The 19719-nt window shown below is 38.1% G+C and overlaps 1 protein-coding gene across 2 annotated transcripts in view; it reads right to left on the bottom strand.

Annotated features, from left to right (window-relative positions):
* Nucleotides 1–5690: 5690 nt before the first annotated feature.
* Znf200 (zinc finger protein 200) overlaps nt 5691–19719 on the bottom strand; it is a 19208-nt gene continuing 5179 nt past the window's right edge. For both annotated transcript variants that reach the window (XM_004628089.2, XM_023711830.1), the window contains exon 5: nt 5691–6994. In XM_004628089.2, the coding sequence (XP_004628146.1) occupies nt 6294–6994 (701 nt within the window). In that variant the 3' untranslated portion in view covers nt 5691–6293. The remainder of the gene's footprint in view (nt 6995–19719) is intronic.

Genomic DNA, 19719 nt, shown 5'->3' with positions numbered 1-19719 from the left:
AAAGGTGCTGTCCGTAAAGGTTCTGTCCTATGTTAAATGACAAATTTGTTTGCCAAACAGGATGCAGTTTCTACCTTTAAAACCTCTATACTTCTAAGGCTCCAGGTCATTTGTCCTCTCCTGTGTGAGTATGGTCAAGTGGTCCCGGGCCTGGTAATAAAAGGCTCATATTTAAATTTTAATTTTGGATTTTGGTCTGGTTTCTATGTTGAGAACCCATAACACTTGCCAAGCAGGCATTTAAGCTGCTGAATTATCTCCCTGGCTTATCAGCCCAATTTTGGTCAGGCTGTTGGTTTTTCTTAATCTTTTAAAATAAATGTTTATTAAAAAGCAACTGTACTTCCACTTTATGGTAAATGTGGAAGTCTTCATTTTTAAGACAAGGCCTTACTATGTATTTCAGGCCGGCTTTCAACTCATTAAGTATGTAGCCCAGGCCTTGAACTAGCTGTGATCCTCCTGCTCAGTGAGAGTGGGGAACACACCACCACCATGGATTGAGTCAGGCTTTTGAAACTTCCTCCAGGATATGTACTTTCTTGTAAAACTGCTTTAGCAAAAGAACCCTGTTAGTTTATCAAGAACTCCTATCAGTATCTGTTCATGCCTCTCATTCTCTATAACCCCTTAAGGTGACATGTGACCACCCTGGGCTGTCTTCAGCAAAAATGCTGCTGGGTTGGTTTAGCTATAATCCTTTTACCATGGGTACTTCTTCATACTAACTTTTCCATCCACTGAACTCTATTCTGCTCCTAGGATGTAGCTCTATTAGAATGTCTCTTTACCTACCATAATGGCCTTTCGCTTATGGAGTATTGTTAATTTTTTTTTTCTTGTGCTCTTTTTGGTTGAGTAATTTTTTAACAGAGCCTTTAAAAAATGCTGACAACTGCATCCCATCAGATTGTGATTTCACTGGCTTAATGTGTGCTTGGAGTCTCCCATAATTTTTTTAAGCCCTTCAGGTTATTCTAAGATAGATTAGACATAGCAAAGCTGGCTAGGGAAGCAGGCATGGCCTGGTAATTACAAAATCCTGGAAAACATGCATGGTATAGTTTCCAAAGTCCTGTGTGTGGACTTCTCATGAGAATTTAAGCAAGTTTTCAATAGGACTGTTGAGAGTTGATGTTGGCTTGAGGTGCGGGGTACCAGCACAGCCTCTCAGGACACACCTATTTATGTTCTCACAGGTTTCCTCAAAATTTGGACAGTAGGAAATGACACAGACACCAAGAGTTTGCTATTATGGCTTTCCTTATGATAGCCCTTCCTGCTTTCTCCATGGTGCTCTTTTTATCTTGCTTTTTCCTCTGCCCAAACTTTCTCTGCATAGGCAGTATCTCCCTCACTCTTCACTTTTACTTTTCAAATAAATTTTTACACTGCTTTTTATTTTAGGGACAGGTCTACAGGGTGCCCAGGGTCTACTAGATCAGACCGCCTGTTTACAGCCTCCCAAAAGCTGGGATCACAGGTGCATGCCACCACGCCCAGTCTCAATGGCTGTCTCAGCATGCCCTGGGGGCAGGGGTGGGGCCAGCACAGCAGGCCCAGGGATTGAAACCCTGGCCCCTAATCTGCTGAGCTATTTGGCTGGCCCCTCCAATGCTTTTTGTTCATTTTAATTCTTTGTTCCCATTGAAAATGTCCTAGAATCCAACTCCAGAAGGAGAGACAAATAATACAAAACCCTGAAATGTTTATTTGGCAGGCCACTTGTAGAAGGAGCTTCTGATAACACTGAGATTGTGCTTTGTTCATTTTAACTCTTTATTCCAGTTGAAAAGGTCTTAGAATCCAACTCCAGAAGGAGAGACAAATAATACAGAACCCTGAAATATTTATTTGGAAAGCCACTTGTAGACGGAGCTTCTGATAACACTGAGATTCTGCCTTACTCTAGAAAAGCTATCAAGAAATTAAAATAGCCAGGCATGAAAGTGTGTATCTGTAATCCCAGCATTTAGGAGCTTGAGGCAGGAGGCTCACTATAAGCTTGAGGCTAACCCGGGTTTAAGGCTAGCCTGAACTGCATAGGGAGACCCTGTCTCAAAAAATAAAACAAACAAACAAACAAACAAACCCAGTCAAAACATGCTGGAGAGGATAGGAGTAGGGAAACACTTTTACAGTGTTGGTGAGAATGTGAACTAGTACAGCCATTATGGAAATCAGTATAGAAATTTCTCAAAAATCTAAAACTACAAATTTTATTGACTCAGCTACTCACCTTCTAGTTACCTAGTTATATTTTGGAAAGTTAAAGACATCATATTAACAATGAAAGATTCACACTCAGGTTTGTAGCCGCATAACTCATAATAGTGAAATCCTGGAAGCAGTCTATACGTCCATCAACAAGTAAAGGGATAAAGTGTGGCATGTATACATAATGGAGTACTGCTCTGCTACAGAGGTTAAACGAGCGATTTGTAGGAAAATGGATACACTTTGAGATCGTAATGTTAGTGAAATAAATGCAATACACACGTTTAACTATCAGATGTTTCTTTTGTATAAGAAACCCAAAACATAAAGAACAAAATAAAAGATGGTAAGAAATAGGGTCATAGGTCTGTTGCAAAAGAGAATGGGATCAAGTGATAGAGGGTGTAGGAAGAAAAGGGGATAATAAAAAAAAGAAAGGACTATTATGTACATGTACTAACTCCCCACAAGGAATATAATCATGTACTGCAAACATGAACCATACAAAAAGTAAAATTCTAAAGCACAAAAGTCTATCATGTTTAACTATTTTATAATCTATTAGTGCTGTACCTAATGCTGTCCTTGTACAAAGAAGATGAATGTCTGAGTGAAAGGACCATAATATTTCTAACATTCTTTTTATAATGAGGGCAGATGTTTCTGTTGGGTATCTCACCAAGCTGGGCACTTTTTTTTTTTTGGTACCAGGGATCAAAGTCAGGACCTTGTGCTTGCTAGGTGAGCACTTAAACCACTGAGCTATCTCCCCGGCCCAAGCTGGGCATTTTACACACTCACACACACCTAAAATGGCATCATATTTTCAATTTATAATCCTTAGGTTACTAATAAGCCCAAATACTTTCCTATGTCTTAGCTATTTATGTTTAAATAGTTCTTGGCCTGTTTCTCCCATCCCTATGCCCTTCATAGGTGGGACTTTTCAGAGATGGTTCGATCTAGGATGTGTGACACTGGGATTAAAAGTGTGTGATGACAGATTGGGTATGGTGGTGCGCACCTGTAATCCCAGCACTTTGGAGGCTGAAAACAGGAGGATCACTACTCGATATGTGTAGTGAGACCCTGTGCTAAATACTTTTTAAAAAGTGTGTGATAACCAATGGGTTTAGCAGAGTTCTAGGTGTGGATAATGGAAGTCCTATCCTGGATGTGAGTGGCACCAGCCTGGATGGAATATGTATAAAGGGAGAGAGGGAAAGCAGACTTCCTGCTGCTATGTGCTGCCTCCTGCCTTGCCATAAACTGTTCCTCTTCTGCAAGGATCCTCTGCCAAGGCAGCTTTCTTGAAGCCAGCTGATTATGGACAGAAACCTCTATATAGACTGTGAACTAAAACATTTCTTTGACTTTGGGTCTCAAGTATTTTGTTTCAGCAACAAGAAAAGTAACAAAGACATCACCTTTCTAGTCTAGGGGCTACTTATCACTTTTCCAGCACCTTCTCAGAAAGCCAACTTGACACTTTTCTTGAATGAATCCTTGCCAATTTTTCCCTTCCCCACCCAGCCCCTCAATACATTCAGTGGGCCACTTTTTAAGAGAATTTTTGACTTGTAGTTGCTCCTGGAATTGTATCTTTTGTGTCTCATTATGTAGTCTGGGTTGCCTCAAACTCAGAAATTTTCCTACCCCAGTCTCCCAAGTATTGGGATTACAGGTGTTTGCCACCATGCCTGGCTTTGGATCTTTGTTTGCATATTCTAAAGTGAGCTCTTACTGCTACACTGGGGAACTGTTTATTGTTTTTTTCCACTTAACTGATAATGTGCTTCTGAGTACTTACTCTTCCCAGAGGCTCTGATGTTTGGGGGTAACCCTTCATCACCACACTCGTCTTTGGAGTCCAGGGAGGAGGACCTCCTATAGAGCTCTTGGGCACAGCAGGTGCCAATCAGCTACCACCTAGCAACAGGCCCCATCCCTGGTATGAAAGGTTGGATCATGGTAGCATTACCCATCCAAATGTGAACTATACTTGATTTGGGGATCACACTGATGGCAGAGGACATAGCTTCCTCCCCAGGGACACCCCCACCCTACCCTTTGTCAAAGCTGCACACATAGGTGGGTCCTACACAGGTGACAATGACATGTCACTTCAATAAGGTCCTGGAGCCCCTGCCTCAGTTTGTGGAGACTTCCAAAGAACAAGAGAACTGCGCTGTAGGCTGCCAGTTTTGGCCTCGTCTTAAAAGGCATTGCTCAATGGAAATACAGTCATCACCAATTGTGTTCTTCTGCTGTTCCTCTTGTGTTGTGGTTTTTATTTTTTTAAATTATGATTTAGAGTTGAAGTGAATCGTAAAATATCATTTCAGAAAACTGTACTTTATATAACACAGAATTTGTTTAAAAAATAAAACCCAGTAGGCAGAAAGGAAGAAATAAAACTATTCTCTGTAGAGGTACACTTATGTTTTTGTTTTTTGAAACGATGTATCACTACGTAGTTCAGGCTGGCTTTGAACTATGTAGCCCTGCCTGGTCTTGGAACTTTTCAGTGATTCTCCTCACTCAACCTCCCAAGTGCTGGGATTACAGATGTGCAGTTTAGGTAACACTTTTATCCCAAACAAAACTGAGAACTAACGAAAATTAAGAACATCCAGTAAGATGGCTAGTTACACAAATATATTTTTAAAAAACTTTTCTGTGTAAGAATAGGCAACTAGAAAAATATAATGGGAAAAGCGATTTACAATAAAATTGCACAGAACTTAAATGAGAAAAAATAGAAAAATTTACCCAGTTATATAACACTGTAATAATGTAAAAAAGCATGTTTTTGGATGGGAAACAAAATCTTTAAACATGAATAAACTTTCTCAAATAGTTTATAGGATGAATCCCTTCAAACCAAAATACCAATGTAAGACTTCAGGAAACAAAATCAAGCAAATTGACCAAGAATCCCTAACTGCAGCACAGGAGGGATAGTGTGATGGCACCACTGGCTCTACCACTAGGCAGAGAGCACAGGAGGGTCTGGTTATGAAGAGGCCAAAACCACCAACCATCCATTATAATGGAGACACTAGGAATCATGTTTCCTGTGGGATAATGTGAGCTAATCATGACACATCATTTCTTAAAACTAGTAAGGTAGTGACCACTCCATTGCCAAAAGTTTGATGAGCCATAAAGGGGAATTAAAGCATACGTAATGCTATTGTTTAGCCATGGATCCAAGCCAATGTTTTCCTGCATTCAGGTTAAACCCTCCTGCTCAGGTTCCTGAGGGTTCTTTCCTAGCAGGTGAAGTCTTGGCTGAACAGAGGGACAAGAACTGTCCAACAGTGGGACTGGATGACCAGACCTAAGTGATCCAAAACTCTTGGCAATGAAGAGGCACAAGACAGCTGTCTGAGAGATTAACACCGGAACAAAATACAGAAAGAACAGCAGATACATTTATGGTATGAAAAGGATTTCTGTAAAACAGCTAATTTTCACCATAAATTACAAATGTTATTCAAATTGATAAGGTATTTTAGGTTACATACAAACGAGCATTAAGTCTCTGACATTCAAAAGCTGCAGTTTTCCTACATTCCCAAGTAAACAATTCAAAACTCAAACCTTATCAGGGCATTCAGAGGGTTACATAAATTGCTATTAGAAGCTGTTGGCCTAACAAATCAGTAATTTGGTTCTTTGAGAGGAACACAGTTGTAGATAAAAAACCTTGGTGCCATTTCTCCTTTCTCAAGTGTAAATTCCTGTGTGTGGTCTACTTCAATAGAAATGCAGGTAAGCAGCCCCAAGCCTAACTCACATTTAAAGTCTTCTTGGAAAATGGATTTGCAATTTATATGCTGTTGTACAACTTCATCAAAAAGCTCTTTTTCCCAAAAGCCTGGATGTTAACAGATATATAGCCCTTGAGGATGTTTCCTTTCCTGGGAACCTGTTAAGAATTTGAGGTTTTAGCCAACATGGGTATTCGTCTCAACTTTGATTCTTGTAAGGTTTTCTCATCTTTTTAGGCAGCCTAGGAATTCAGAATTCCTTACAGAACTTTTTGGGCTGCAGTAGGACCTGCTGTAATCTCACTTGTGCTTTCGGGTCTTACAGGCCGAGTGGGTTTTCTCATGCCGGGTGCAGTTGGATAGTCGACCAAATCTTCTTCCACAGTTTCTGCAACTATATGGTCTCTTGGCCTCATGACTCTGCAGATGAAGCACAAGCTCTTCATTCTTTGGGAAGGTTTTCCCACATTCTGGACACTTAAATATCTTCTCTCTTACATGGATTCCTTCATGACGACTTCGATGAGAATTCTGACGAAAGTTTTTCCCACACTGAGAACAGGAATAAGGCTTCTCTCCTGTATGAATTCGCTCATGTTTATTGAGGTTTGTTTTATGATTGAAGCTTTTCCCACAGTGGCTACAGTCATATGGTTTCTCTCCAGTGTGAGTCCTCTGGTGGGAAATAAGGTAAGAACTTTCATTAAATTGTTTCCCACATAGTGGACAAGTATACCACCTCCTTGTTCTCTGATTTCGAGTAAGTGCAATAACATTGATGTCCACATATTTTGAAAGTTCCTCCAGTGGAGTATCATTTTTAATAGTAACTAAAAGATTTCTCAATTTCCTTTGCTGTGGAATAGAGGTATTTACTTTTTCTTCTTGGCAACCTGGAGGTTGCTCAGAAACCAAGAGACTGTCCATCCCATCACTATCTGAAGACTTTTCTCTACAATCTTCCTTATGAAGATCTTCACCTGCAGGACTGCTGTCATTAACTATTGAAACAGAGAGAGAATGTAGTAACTTTTCAGGAATATGACAACACCAAGCAGAAAAAAATCAAAATAAATTCTTCTGAAATAACCTTGAAAGAAACTCTAAGGACTGTAAGATAACAATCAACTTCTTACATTCTTATTTTTTTGAGGATGGGATAGATGAGCGATAAAGCTCCCTACCCTCCTACACTGTGAACAAACAGTCCTATTTTTACTTTTATGGGAAAATAAAATAAATGGAATTGCACTGAAAGATTTCACATATTTCTCAAGAGGCAATAATTATTCAAGTTCTTACTGATCTTAGATTCTGTGTAAAACATGAAGTTAAGGATGAAGGACATACATAAAGAAGGGCACTGCTCATAATCTTCAAGACTCTTATTACATTACTTTACAATATTATAGCACTGATAATAGTGCAAGACCCTATATACAAGGAAAAACTTTAATTCAAATCACCAAAATTAATGAAAGTACAGGATGTTCACACAAGTGATTAGTATTTGGCTACTGAAGTGATTACTATGACCGATAAAATGAAACTACGATATTAAAGATAAACAGTATTTTTGAGGCAATAAAGGGGACTAGTGACTGAAAATCTGTATAAGGAGGATTCTGGGGCACCTGGAACAGTAATTTGGGGTAATAAATGAGTACATACATTTTATAAAAATCTGAGTTGTACACTAAAGATATATAGGCTTTTCTATATTAATATCAAACTTCAAAATAAAATAGAATGATTAACACTAGGTAGCCAGAAAAAAGCCTTCTCTGAACAGACAGGCTGACAAGGAACTCCTAACTCTGAAGAACTGATGGAGAATGAAGGCTTTAAAACAATCACTTAGACGTGGCTGTAGAATGTAAATCTCTTCAGGATTCAGCAATTTTATACCAACAGATTTCCTTCTTTTTAATTATTCCTTTATAATGAAAATGTTGCGCTAAAGCCTAGGGCGATTTGTGTGACAGCTCTTGACATGACCTACTATACTATTTTCCAAAGGTGTACCAATTTTAATATAATTATCATAATGTAAATATCAATTTTAACCCATTTACCAGTATGAAATTTAAAACTATTTAGGAGGTATAAGGATTATGTCTCATTGTTTAATTTTTCATTATGAAAAACAATAATAAACACTTATCTTTTAATTTTATGAAAGTAATAATTTTATATATTAAAGATCTTGATCTGTCAATCACTGATATAAATGTATATTTTTAAAGTAGTGACTTTTTTGGGCAGGGAACAGGGACTTTGCATGTAGCTGAGCCTGACCTCAAACTCATGGTGATCCTCCTGCCTCAGTCTCTTGAGTGTTGCAATTACAGGTATGCACTGCCAAGTCTGGCTTTTTTTCCTTAGTCTTTTTTTTTTTTTTTTTTTGGTGGAACCGGGATTGAACTCAAGCCCTTGCGCTTGCCCGGCAAGCACATATTCTACAGAGCTATCTCCCCGGCCCTGGTTTCGTTCTTGAGACAGGGTCTCACGATCTAGTTTAAGATGACCTTGAACTCATTGTGTAGCCCAAAATGACCTTGAACTTGTGTGATCTCCTGCCTCAGCCTCTTGAGTCCTGGGATTATGAGGGTATGCCACTATGTCCACCTCATTAAGGTAAATATTTAACAATCTAATTTTTTTTTTTTTTCCAGAATTGAGGATTGAACTCAGGCCCTTGTGCTTGCCAGGCAAGCACTTATTCTACTGAGCCATCTCCCTGGCCCCAATATCTAACAATCTGAATTCAACATTAAAATCAGAAGCAAAAAACACACCAGTCTTTCAAGATATGACAGTGCTCTGTTCTATTTTCTGGCCATTTATATATAAAAGACAATTTTCTTTTACATTATAATTCAGATAGCTCTACTTACAATAGTCTCATTTTCATCCTGTTTTGAAATGTTGTTTACATTATCCTTATACACAACTGGATTATATTTTGGCTATTTTTCCTTATTTAGGCTGAGATTATACCACCAATGGCTTATCATTTTGTAATATGTCTAACACTGGTTAAACCAGTCAGGAAAAAAATATTTATAGATAGATATTATTAAATTTTAAAGACTCTTATTTATTTATTTATATTTATTTATTTATTTGGTATAGGGTCTTGCTACTCAGCTCAGGCTTGTAGTGATCCTCCTGTCTCAGCCTCCCCAGTGCTGGGATTACAGACATGTACCACCATGCCTGATTTAGGTGGCTGGCACAGCATGTGGTACCAGGAATCAAATGTGGGTCCCTGTACTTGCCAGGCAGGCACTGAGGCTGCCGAGCTATTCCCCCAGCTCCGTAGACAGATATACAGATGACTTATTCCAACCTGTTTCTGTTCTATTTATTCTCCACTTTTTAAACAATAATTATGATTCTTTAAACAATACTTTTTCCTTTTTTTTTAGGCAGGATTTCACTAACTAGTACAGGCTGGCTTTAAATTTGCTTACGTAGTCCAGGCTAGCCTTGAACTCATGGTGATCCTCCTGTGTGCCAATAGGCCTGTCTCTTTTCTTACATAAGATGTAACATTATGTATATTCCTGCTACTTAATTTTTTCTAATCGTTGAGTCCTAGGATGTATTGAACCAATTCCTTACAGACACCTGTATTTTTTCTGTTTTTTTCAAGAATAATGCCACAGGGGCTGGGGAGATGGCTCAGTGTTATGAATAAGTGCTTCCCTGGCAAGCACAAGGGCCTATGTTCAATCCCCAGTTCCACCAAAAAAAGAAAAAGAATAATGCCACAACAAATCAACATGTTTTGAAAGTGTGCCACTGCTGTTTCTGTAGGTCGGGGTCACAGAAATAGCCCAAACACAATGCATCTATATAAATGACAAGTTGCAAAATCACATAAAAACTGTACCACTCTGCACGCCTACCCTAGTATGCCTGTTGCCCAATCTTACCACCAATATTTTTGATTTCTATACATCTGAGATTTTCCTAATTTACTGTACCTTATTCATATAGGTATTTATTTTGCCATGCATTTTTTAATGTATTTTATTAATCTTTTCTTTCAAAGCTTGTACATTTTTGAATCTTTATAAAAGCTGCTCTACCTTACAATTATAAGGAATTCACTTACATCATCTTTTTTTTTTTTTTTTGTTTTTGTTTTTGAGATCTCATTATGTAGTGAAGGCCGGTCTTGAACTCACTTATGTAGTCCAGGCTGGCCTCAAACTCAATGTGATCCTCTCCTTTTGCCTTAGCCTTCCAAGTGCGGGGATCACAGGTATACAGCATGATTCTCAGCTTCACCTACATTTTTCAACTTTGCTATTATGTTTCTTGTTTGAAACACTTAAAACATTTGATCATTTGGAGTTCTCAGTATGTGAATCGAAGTATTGATTCATCTAACGGCATCTTGACTGTCCTAACACTTTTTACCCAAGTCCCTCTTTTTGGGAGCAGTGGTTCATGTCTATAATCCCAGCTATCCTGGAGTCTGAAGTAGGAGGATCAGCTGGGAAACTTAGGGAGAACCTATCTCAAGGTAAAAGGAATGTCCACTGTCTTCTCTTTTGCATGTTGGCTCACCCTCATGCTGTGGGGGGTATATATATATATATATAGCCTTTACTTGCTCTGTAGAGCCTTTTTTCCCCTTACCTTTAATAAACCTTGTCTACCATTAAAATAAAAGGGCCGGGATGTAGCTCAATGGTAGAACACTTGCCTAGCCTGCAAGAGGCCCTGGATTAATCTCCAATACCAGGGCTGGGGAGATAGCTCAGCAGGCTAAGTGCCTGACTAGTAAGTACAAGGATGCGAGTTTGATCCCCAACACTGCACACCATGCAGGTCCCGAAACCGGGCATGGTGGTGCACACCTGTAATACCAGCACTGGGGAGGCTCAGACAGGAGGCTCACTATGACTCTAAACTGCACAGCAAGACCCTGTATCAAATAAATAATTAAATAAATAGTTATTTAAAATAACCTCCAAGACCACACACATACTTCATCAATTTTCTTTCCTGATGTAATATGTGAACTTTATGATACATTAATTCCCATGTTTTGGTGGCCTTTTTGGACTTTTAACTCCATCCACTTATTGATCTATTCATAGCAATACGACATTGTCTGAATCATGGAATTTTGAGGAAAGCTTTACTCTCTGATTGGCTGTTATGGTATGGATCTTAAATGTCCTTCAATGGCCAAATACAGGTTCCAACCTGTAGCACTATTAGACGGTAATGGTACCTTTGGAAGGTGGGGCCTAGTGGAAAGAAGTTAGGTTACTGAGGATGTGCCCTTAAAGGGGATATTGGGATCCTGGCCTCTTCCTCTCTGCTTCCTGGCCACTATAGATGAGCAGCTCTGCTCCACCATGTGCTCTTTGCCACGACGTGCTGCCTCACCACAGGCCCAAAAACAACAGCGTCAGCTCACCATGGACTGAAACCTCTGAACCTGCAAGCCAAAATAAAATTTCCTTCCTGTAAGTTGTTTACCTTAGTGATTCTATCACAGCTACACAAAGCTAACATATACAACTAAAAGATCCGCCTGTTCTTCCATTTTTCCTGTTTAATTGTATTTTTTCAATTGAATTTCAGGTCAGACTTTCCAGATCCAGTAGTTTGGTTGGTTGTCTCTTTTTTTTTTTTTTTTTTATTTTGTTGAGACAGGATTTCACTATGTAACTCACTTTATAGCCCAGGCTGGCCTCAAACTCATGGTAATCCTGTCTCAGCCTCCACAGTGCTTGGATTATAGGTGCCACCATGCCTGGTTCCAGTGGTAAGATTTTATCAGTATTGTTAGTCTTTTTTTTTTTTTTTTTTGTACTGAGAATCACACTCAAAACCTTGCACTTATCAGGCAGACTCTGTGTTGATGAGCTATATCCTCAGCCCTCATTAATCAATTTAAAGAGAAATTACCTTTTTATGATGTCAAAAATCTATGTAGGCCAAAACATGGTATTTCCATTCATTCACATTTAGTGAATGTAGTTTTCCTTTTCAAATTTCCTCATAAGCTCTAAAATTCTTTAAGTTTATTACTAAGTATTTAACAATTTATGTTTTTATTTTAGTGGAATCTTCTACTGTATCATTTAAATGCTAGCACCTGAAAGCTAATGACTTAATTTTATTAATGACATTAATTTTTTTGTGTGGTACTGAGGATTTAACCTAAGGCCTTGTGCATACTAGGCAAGCATTCCACCACTGAGCTACATTCCCAGTCCATATGTATTAATTTTACATCCCACTGCCTCACTCAATGAGCTTACTATTGGTAGGAAGTTTTCACACGTTCTTTATATTTTTCAAAATGCACAATTTTTCCCCCCACTACTTGAGATTGAACCCAATACCTAATGGACACTATGGTTTAAATTTAGGTGTCTCCCCAATCTCATGTGCTCAAATGTGGGGCTTTTGGGAGGTGAATGATCATGAGGGCATGGTATTCATCAGTGAACTATGGTTTGAGGCCTCTACAAACTATGAGCTGATATAAAATTCTGATTTGTGGGTATTAGCTATTGTGTCTCAGCAACAAGAAACTAAGACACTATGTAAATGCTCTACCACTGAACTATATCTCCAGGCCATTTCATTCTGAGACAGAGCCTTGGTAAATTGCATAGGCTGGCCTTTGTAACTTGTGATTTTCCTGTCTCAGCTTCCTAAGCAGCTGGGTGTAGCCATCACACTTGGTTCAACAATTATATATAAAGATAGCTAGAAAAGTTAGAAAATTCTCTCAAATTTTAATGCAATTTTTTTTTCTCATTTAATTGTACTGGCTAATATCTGAAACAATGTTAAATAGTAGTAGTGACAGCTGTTTTTTGTATTCCTAGTTTAGTGGGAATGTCAGTGTCTCCCAGTAGCACTAAACTAACACTGGCAGAAAGGACTTATTAATTACTATATTGCTAAATGTCTTCATGCAAGTAAAAGTGACAAAATTTTTCTCATTAATATAAAATAGGCTAATCAATTTTCTGTGATTTCTACTATTAATAGCTAGTGATGATCAAGTTATTTTTACATTATCTTATTTGTTCATGGTAATTTTTGTCAGATATTGATTTCTTTGTTTTTATGTACTCTGGAAGTTTTCATGTAATTTAATTATCTAATTTTGAAGGTTTAGAAGAATTTTCTATGAAATTATATGAGATTGATAGTGCATCTTAGGATGGGTCTAGACGATGATTATTTCATGGTATTAATTACTAAAACCCAATGGCTCTGCTGTGAGGTATGTCTCAATCCCCCTCCACCCTTTTCTTTCTATCAAGTTACTAAGTTGTGGAGGCTGAGCTTCCACTTGTGGTTTCCTGTCTTAGCCTCCCATCAGTGATTAATAGTCATGCACCATCATGCTGGACTGAGGGGGGGTGTGTGTGCTAGATTTTTGATAATCAGTTTTATATTTATAAATTTAATGTACTTAAAAAATTTCACATCTACATTTTTTCTACTTAGTAACCCCATCCCCTGTTCCCTGTGTTATTAGGGATTAAACTTTTTTTTTTTTTTTTCCCAGAACCGGGGATTGAACTCAGGCCCTTGTGCTTGCCAGGGAAGCACTCATTCCACTGAGCCATTTAATCCTGGACCTGTTAAAAGGGATTAAACCCAGGGCCTTTGCAGTGAGAGCTATACCTCAGACCTTTCTTTTAATTTTTTTGTTTTTTTGTACCAGGAATTGAACTCGGGACCTCATGCATGCCAGGCAGGCACTTGTGCCACTGAGCTATCTCCCTGGCCTTTCTTTTAATTCTTTATTCTAAGAAAGGGTCTCATTAAGTTTGTAAACTGCCTGGGCTGGGCTTGAACTTTTAATCATCTACCGTAGCATTCTAGAGTGATGGGATTACTATTATGTGCTACTGTACCTAGCTGTCGTCTTCTCTACTTTTTAACTTATTTTCAAAATTCATCTTTATTAATACCTTCCTTCTTTTAATTTATCCTACTTTTCTAACTTTGAATGAGAGTTTTGTTATTTTTCTAAATATATAAGCTTTTATACCCATGTTCTCTTGAGCATCATCTAGGTTATATGATAGACCCCAAGATCTACAGATTCAGATATGTGCATCAAATTATGATAGTGTTTTCTAAAAAAATGATACAGACCAGACTACCACCTTGCCCCCAGCCACTTAGCATACTCGGCCCAGGAAAATGCAAGGGTTTGGCAACATCCAGTTGTCATTTGATGCCACTGATATTACTGAATTTACCACTATGGCCAAGGTAATACAGTAGTGGATGACAACAGGTTTTCTCTCTATGCTAGCATCTGGAGTTCCTGGGGCTCATAAGCAACACAAAGTGGATATACATATATATAGGCTTATAGGGAAGCAATGGAACAGAAGACCCACAAGGTCTTCCAACTCTCCAATAGCAGAACAAGGGGTACAAATAGAGAGGAAAGCAAATACCAGGTAGCAAAACTCTACAAAAAGTTTATACTAGGGATGAAGAAGCTAGAGAAATTCAAAGAAAAAATGAAGCAAAAATTCACAGCATTGGCTGCTTCAACAAAGCAGTCAGGCTCAGGTTGCTGTGGTTCGATCCCCACAACTCAAGACAGCCAAACCTGCCCTGAAGGCATTCGGAGCCAAAAAATAAAATAAAATAAAATAAAATTCATAGCATTATCATTCAATATGCCCAAAGTAAATTCAGGGGAAATATGTAAAAAAATATGACAAGCTGACCAAAACAGTTTAAAATATGAAGATTCAACACGATATAGAATCTTCAAAAAGATGTTAGGGAGAAATATCTGAAATAAAACTATATAGAATTCAAAACTTGCAGAAATGACCAATGTGAAGTGTCTGAAACTGAGGATGAAATGGTAAATTATGATGTACTCTAAGAAGCCATCAAAAAGAGGGAGGGAAGGAAGGAGGGAAGAAAAGAGGAGAAAAAAAGAAAAGACAATCCAGCAGCTAGTAGATGCTATGAAGACCCACCTAAGGCCAACTAGAGCTAGAGAAAAGCTAAAAGACAACAGATTATTAATCTTGAAATCAAAGGACAAAATTTTCAAAATATGAGAAAAGTTTAAAATACAGTGAGTCTTATGGAACTATGATACAAAAAAAGCTAACCAAGACATTATTAAATTGCCCAGTAGCAAACAAAAAACAATTTTAAAGGCAGTCAGAGAAAAAAAAAGTTACATGTAAAGGTAAACCAATTACAATTACAGCAGACTTTTCAGCACAAACCTTACCAAAGAGGTTCGAGTGAAGTATTTCAAGTCTTAAGAAGAAGTAACTTCTAACCCAGATTAATTTATCCTTCAGAACAGATGAAGAAATGAGAGGACTTCATGAAACAGATCAGCTCAAAAGATACATGAATGCTACACTAGCACTCCAGAAGTAGAATATTCTAAACAGACACAATGAAACCAATACAGCTAAAAACCCATATGAAACAAAACCACCAAATCAGTGAATAAACAACAAAAAATAACAGTAAAAGAAAGTCACCAACAGAGAAACAATGCAACAATAGTAAATAATTAACACATTATGAGTAATCTCTCTCTATGTTAATGGCCTTGACTCTATTATTAAAAAAACACAGACTGACAGACTAATCAAAAATCAGAATCCAACAGTCCACAGTATTCAAAAAACTAATCTCACCCAAAAAGATATTCATAGACTAAAGATTAAAGAGTAGAAAACAGTATTTCATGCACATGAATGCCAAAAACAAGGAGGGTCTACAATTTTATTCTCAGATATGATACCTTGAAGTGAAAACTAATTAGAAAAGACAAAGATCAGTACATAGTACTTAAGGGAATAATCTTAACAGAGAGAACATTTATAAATGTTTTTGTACCAAATATTGGAGCACCTATATTTATAAAAGAAATACTGCTCAACATAAAGAATACTAACACCACCATAGTGGGGGATTATAACACCCCTCTTCTACAAAGAGATAGACTGGTTAAGCAGAAAAGTCAATGAAGAAATATCAGAGTTGAACCATATCCCTGAACTTATGGACTTTATATCTAGAGACTATCCCAGCCCACCACTATAGAGCATACATTTTCTTCTGCAGCTCATGGTATATTTTACAAAATAGAAAATGTATTAATCCACAAAGCCTGCCTAAATAAACATAAAAGAATCAAAATTACCCCATGTGTACTATTAGACCAATGAAAATAGAAATGAATGACAGAAAAAAATCACAGAAAGAGTACAAAATTCAAGAATACAAAAGAAGCAGCTGCAAAATTAACACACTTCTAAACAACCAATGAGTCACAAAAGTCAAGGAAAAAAATTTAAAATTTCTGTAAGTTAATTAATGCCTGCACATAAGTATCTGGGACACTATGGAAACACTCCTAAGAGGAAAGTTAATTGCAATCAGTGGAAAATACAGCAATCTCAAATAATCTTATGAAGAATTTTAAGATACCTGATGTGGTTGATACATTCTGTCAACCTGAGATATAAAAGCTTGGCTGGATTGGTTTGGTGATTACATACTCTGGAGCATGGAGGGACGTGCTCCACAGCATGAGATGGCCCGCCCAAGAGTGACTCAGCACAAAAAGGGGTTGAGGAAGACTTTTGTGCACCCCACTCCATTGGAGGAGCTGCCACTTTGCAGCTTGTGCCACTTCAGTCTTCGCAGTCAGTGTAAAAGGAAGAGGAGAGAGGTGGATAGACACCGCAACTGCTGCTTCTTCCTCTGTTCACCACCACCACAAACTGTGCCTTCTGCCCTGGAGCCAGCGAAATATGGACTAAAACCTCCACTAACTGTGTGCTAAATAAACCTTTCTTTCCTTCATTTTGGGTCTGGGGTATTTTGTCCTAGCAATGAGTGAAAAATAACTAAGACACCTGAGAAAGAACAAGCAAGGCCCAAACAAAACCAAGAAGACTCGACTGAAAAAAAGAAAACCATAGGATGATCTCTGTAATAAGCATAGATGCAAAAATCTCAACAAAGAATTAGCAAATAAAATACAGCACATCACCAAACAGATCATACACCATGATAAAAGTATATTCATCTCATTGCTGGGATATAACTCAGTGGCATAGTGCCTGCCTGGCAAGCACAAGATACTGAGTTCAATCCCTGGTACCAAAAAAGGATAAGTTTCATCTCTAAAAATGCAAGGATAGTTCAACACATGTAAATCAATACATACATCACATAAAACTACATGATCATATAAAAAAACTACATGATCAGGCCAGTCAAATAGCTCAGTGGATTAAAGCACCTGCAAGCAGGTGCAGGGACTAGGGGTTCAATCCCCAGGCCTGCCTTGCCGGCCTCACCCCCAGGGCACACTGAGATGGCAATTGAGACAGGGCCTGGTGGCACGTGGCTGTAACCCCAGCTCTTGGGAGGCTGTAAACAGGTGGGTCACTATGAGTACGATCTAGTAGTGAGACCCTGAACACTCTGTAGACCCTTCCCTAAAAAATACAAAACAAACAAAAAACCCTATATGATCATATCAATAGATGCCTAAAAGGCTGACAAAATCCAAAAGCCCTTCATAATAACCCTGAAGAAAATATGTATAGAAGAACCATACCTAAATTTGATAAAAGCTATTTATGACAAACCACAGAAAACATAAGTAAAAGCATTCCTTCTAAACTCAACAACAAAACAAGCATGCCCACTATCACTTCTATTCAACATAATATTTGACACAGCCAAAGCAATCAGGCAAGAGAAAGAAGAGGGATACATACAAAAAAAGGAAGAACTCTTAATCATTATTTAGAGAAGACATAATACTCTACATAGAAGGCCCAAAGAACTCCATCGAAAAACTCTTACAATAACCAACTTCAAGGGCCGGAGAGATGGCTCAGTAAAGTAAGCGCTTCCCTGGCAAGCGCAAGGGCCTGAGTTCAATCCCTGGTTCCGCAAAAAAAAAAAAAAAAGACAAAAAAAACCCAACCAACTTCAACAATGTAGTGGTATACAAGATCAACACACAAAAATCATTTGGTACCTCAATAAAGAACTTGAGAAGGGGGCTGGTGAGATGGCTCAGTGGTCTAAAGCACCTACTTAGAACAAACTTAGCAAAGCACAGGGACTGCGGTTCAATCCCCCAGCACCACTTGCCAGCCAGCCCCGTCCCCTGGTGGGCTGAGGTGGATACACACACACACACACACACACACACACACACACACATAAATAAATTAAATTAAATTAAAAAAAAGAACTTGAGAAGGAAATTACAAAACAATATCATTCACGGTAGAGTCACAAAAAATGAAATGCCTCGGAATTAACCTAATCAAAGAAATGAAAGGTTTCTAAAGTACTGTGAAAAAGGAGATTGAAGAAGACATCATAAAATGGAACCATGTCCATGTCTCCCCTCATTAGGAAGAACCCACACATACTGTCAAAATGGCCATATTCTCAAAACTGTTACACAGATTCAAAGCAATCCCAATCAAACTACCAAGAGCATATTTTACAGATCTAAAAAAAAAAAAAAATCTTAAAATGTATATGGAACCAGAAGAGAACAATAATAGCAAAACAGGGAACAATCCGCTCGAGCCCCACTCCTGTTCCTCTGTTCCTGTCTCTGACGGGAGCTTTCTTTCCCCCAATAAATACGTCCTGCTCATGAAAACAAAAACAAAAAAACAAAAACAAAGTTACTGTAATACAACAGTACTGGAATAAAAACAGACACATGGATTAATGGAACAGAGCACAGGATACAGAAATATCACCAGATACATTCAGCTACAGCAGGTCCTGGGAGTTACAAGTATCCTTCCATACAAACAACCTGGGTTAGGACCAGAATTTTAGGTTTAATGTATGACCAAAGTCTTGAGTTACAACCTAAATACTGTAGTCTCTCAATGTCAAAAAAAGAGTATGTAAGCATCAGTCTGAGCCCAGAAACATGTGTTTGTGGACAAGATTTTGGTCAGTGTTTTAGATAACCACTCTCATTACTGTTACTGAAGTGGTCCCAAAAAACTAGAAAAGCTACAGAAGTAATGGAAGGTAAAGAAAGTAATTACAATTGAAAAGAAAAAGGAAATTGTGGAGAAATATGAGAGTGGTATTTGTGTGACTGGTACAGCATGTTGAAATTCACCATCTCAACAATCTTACAGAGAAAAATTTATATGAGGAACCTAATGTTGCTGAAGTTATTACTCAGATTAATTAAGCCACGATGAGCAGATGAGGTAGAAGAGCCATTATTGGTGTGAATAAAATAAAGGCAGATGGCAGACTACACCCTACCTGGGTCTGTGACTTATGAAAAGCTAGGGCTATAAATGCAGATCTCATAAAGGATAATCCATCAACAAGTGATAATGGTGAAACATTCCATATCAGTAAGGGGTGGTTTCACAATTTCAAATCGAGTATTGGATTTACAGTAGAAGTAGGCATGGTGAAACCAACAGTGCTGATAAAGAGCTGCTGAAAATTACATACCACTTTGAAATGATGACACAGAGAGCTTTTGCCCTCATCATGTTTGCAACTGTGATGAAACTGGGCTTTTCTCAAGAAAACATATCATCCAGGAAGAGAAGAAAATGCCCAGGCCACAAACTGAAAGATAGACTAATCTTATTGCTATGGGCCAATGCAAGTGGTGGCCTCAACATAGAGCCTCTCTTGGTTTATC

The sequence above is a fragment of the Octodon degus genome, unplaced genomic scaffold (assembly GCF_000260255.1).
Source record: "Octodon degus isolate 3935 unplaced genomic scaffold, OctDeg1.0 scaffold00021, whole genome shotgun sequence".
Taxonomy (NCBI): Eukaryota; Metazoa; Chordata; class Mammalia; order Rodentia; family Octodontidae; genus Octodon; species Octodon degus.
Note: the sequence above shows the minus strand (reverse complement) of the source record. Positions and strands in the feature narration are given on the sequence as shown.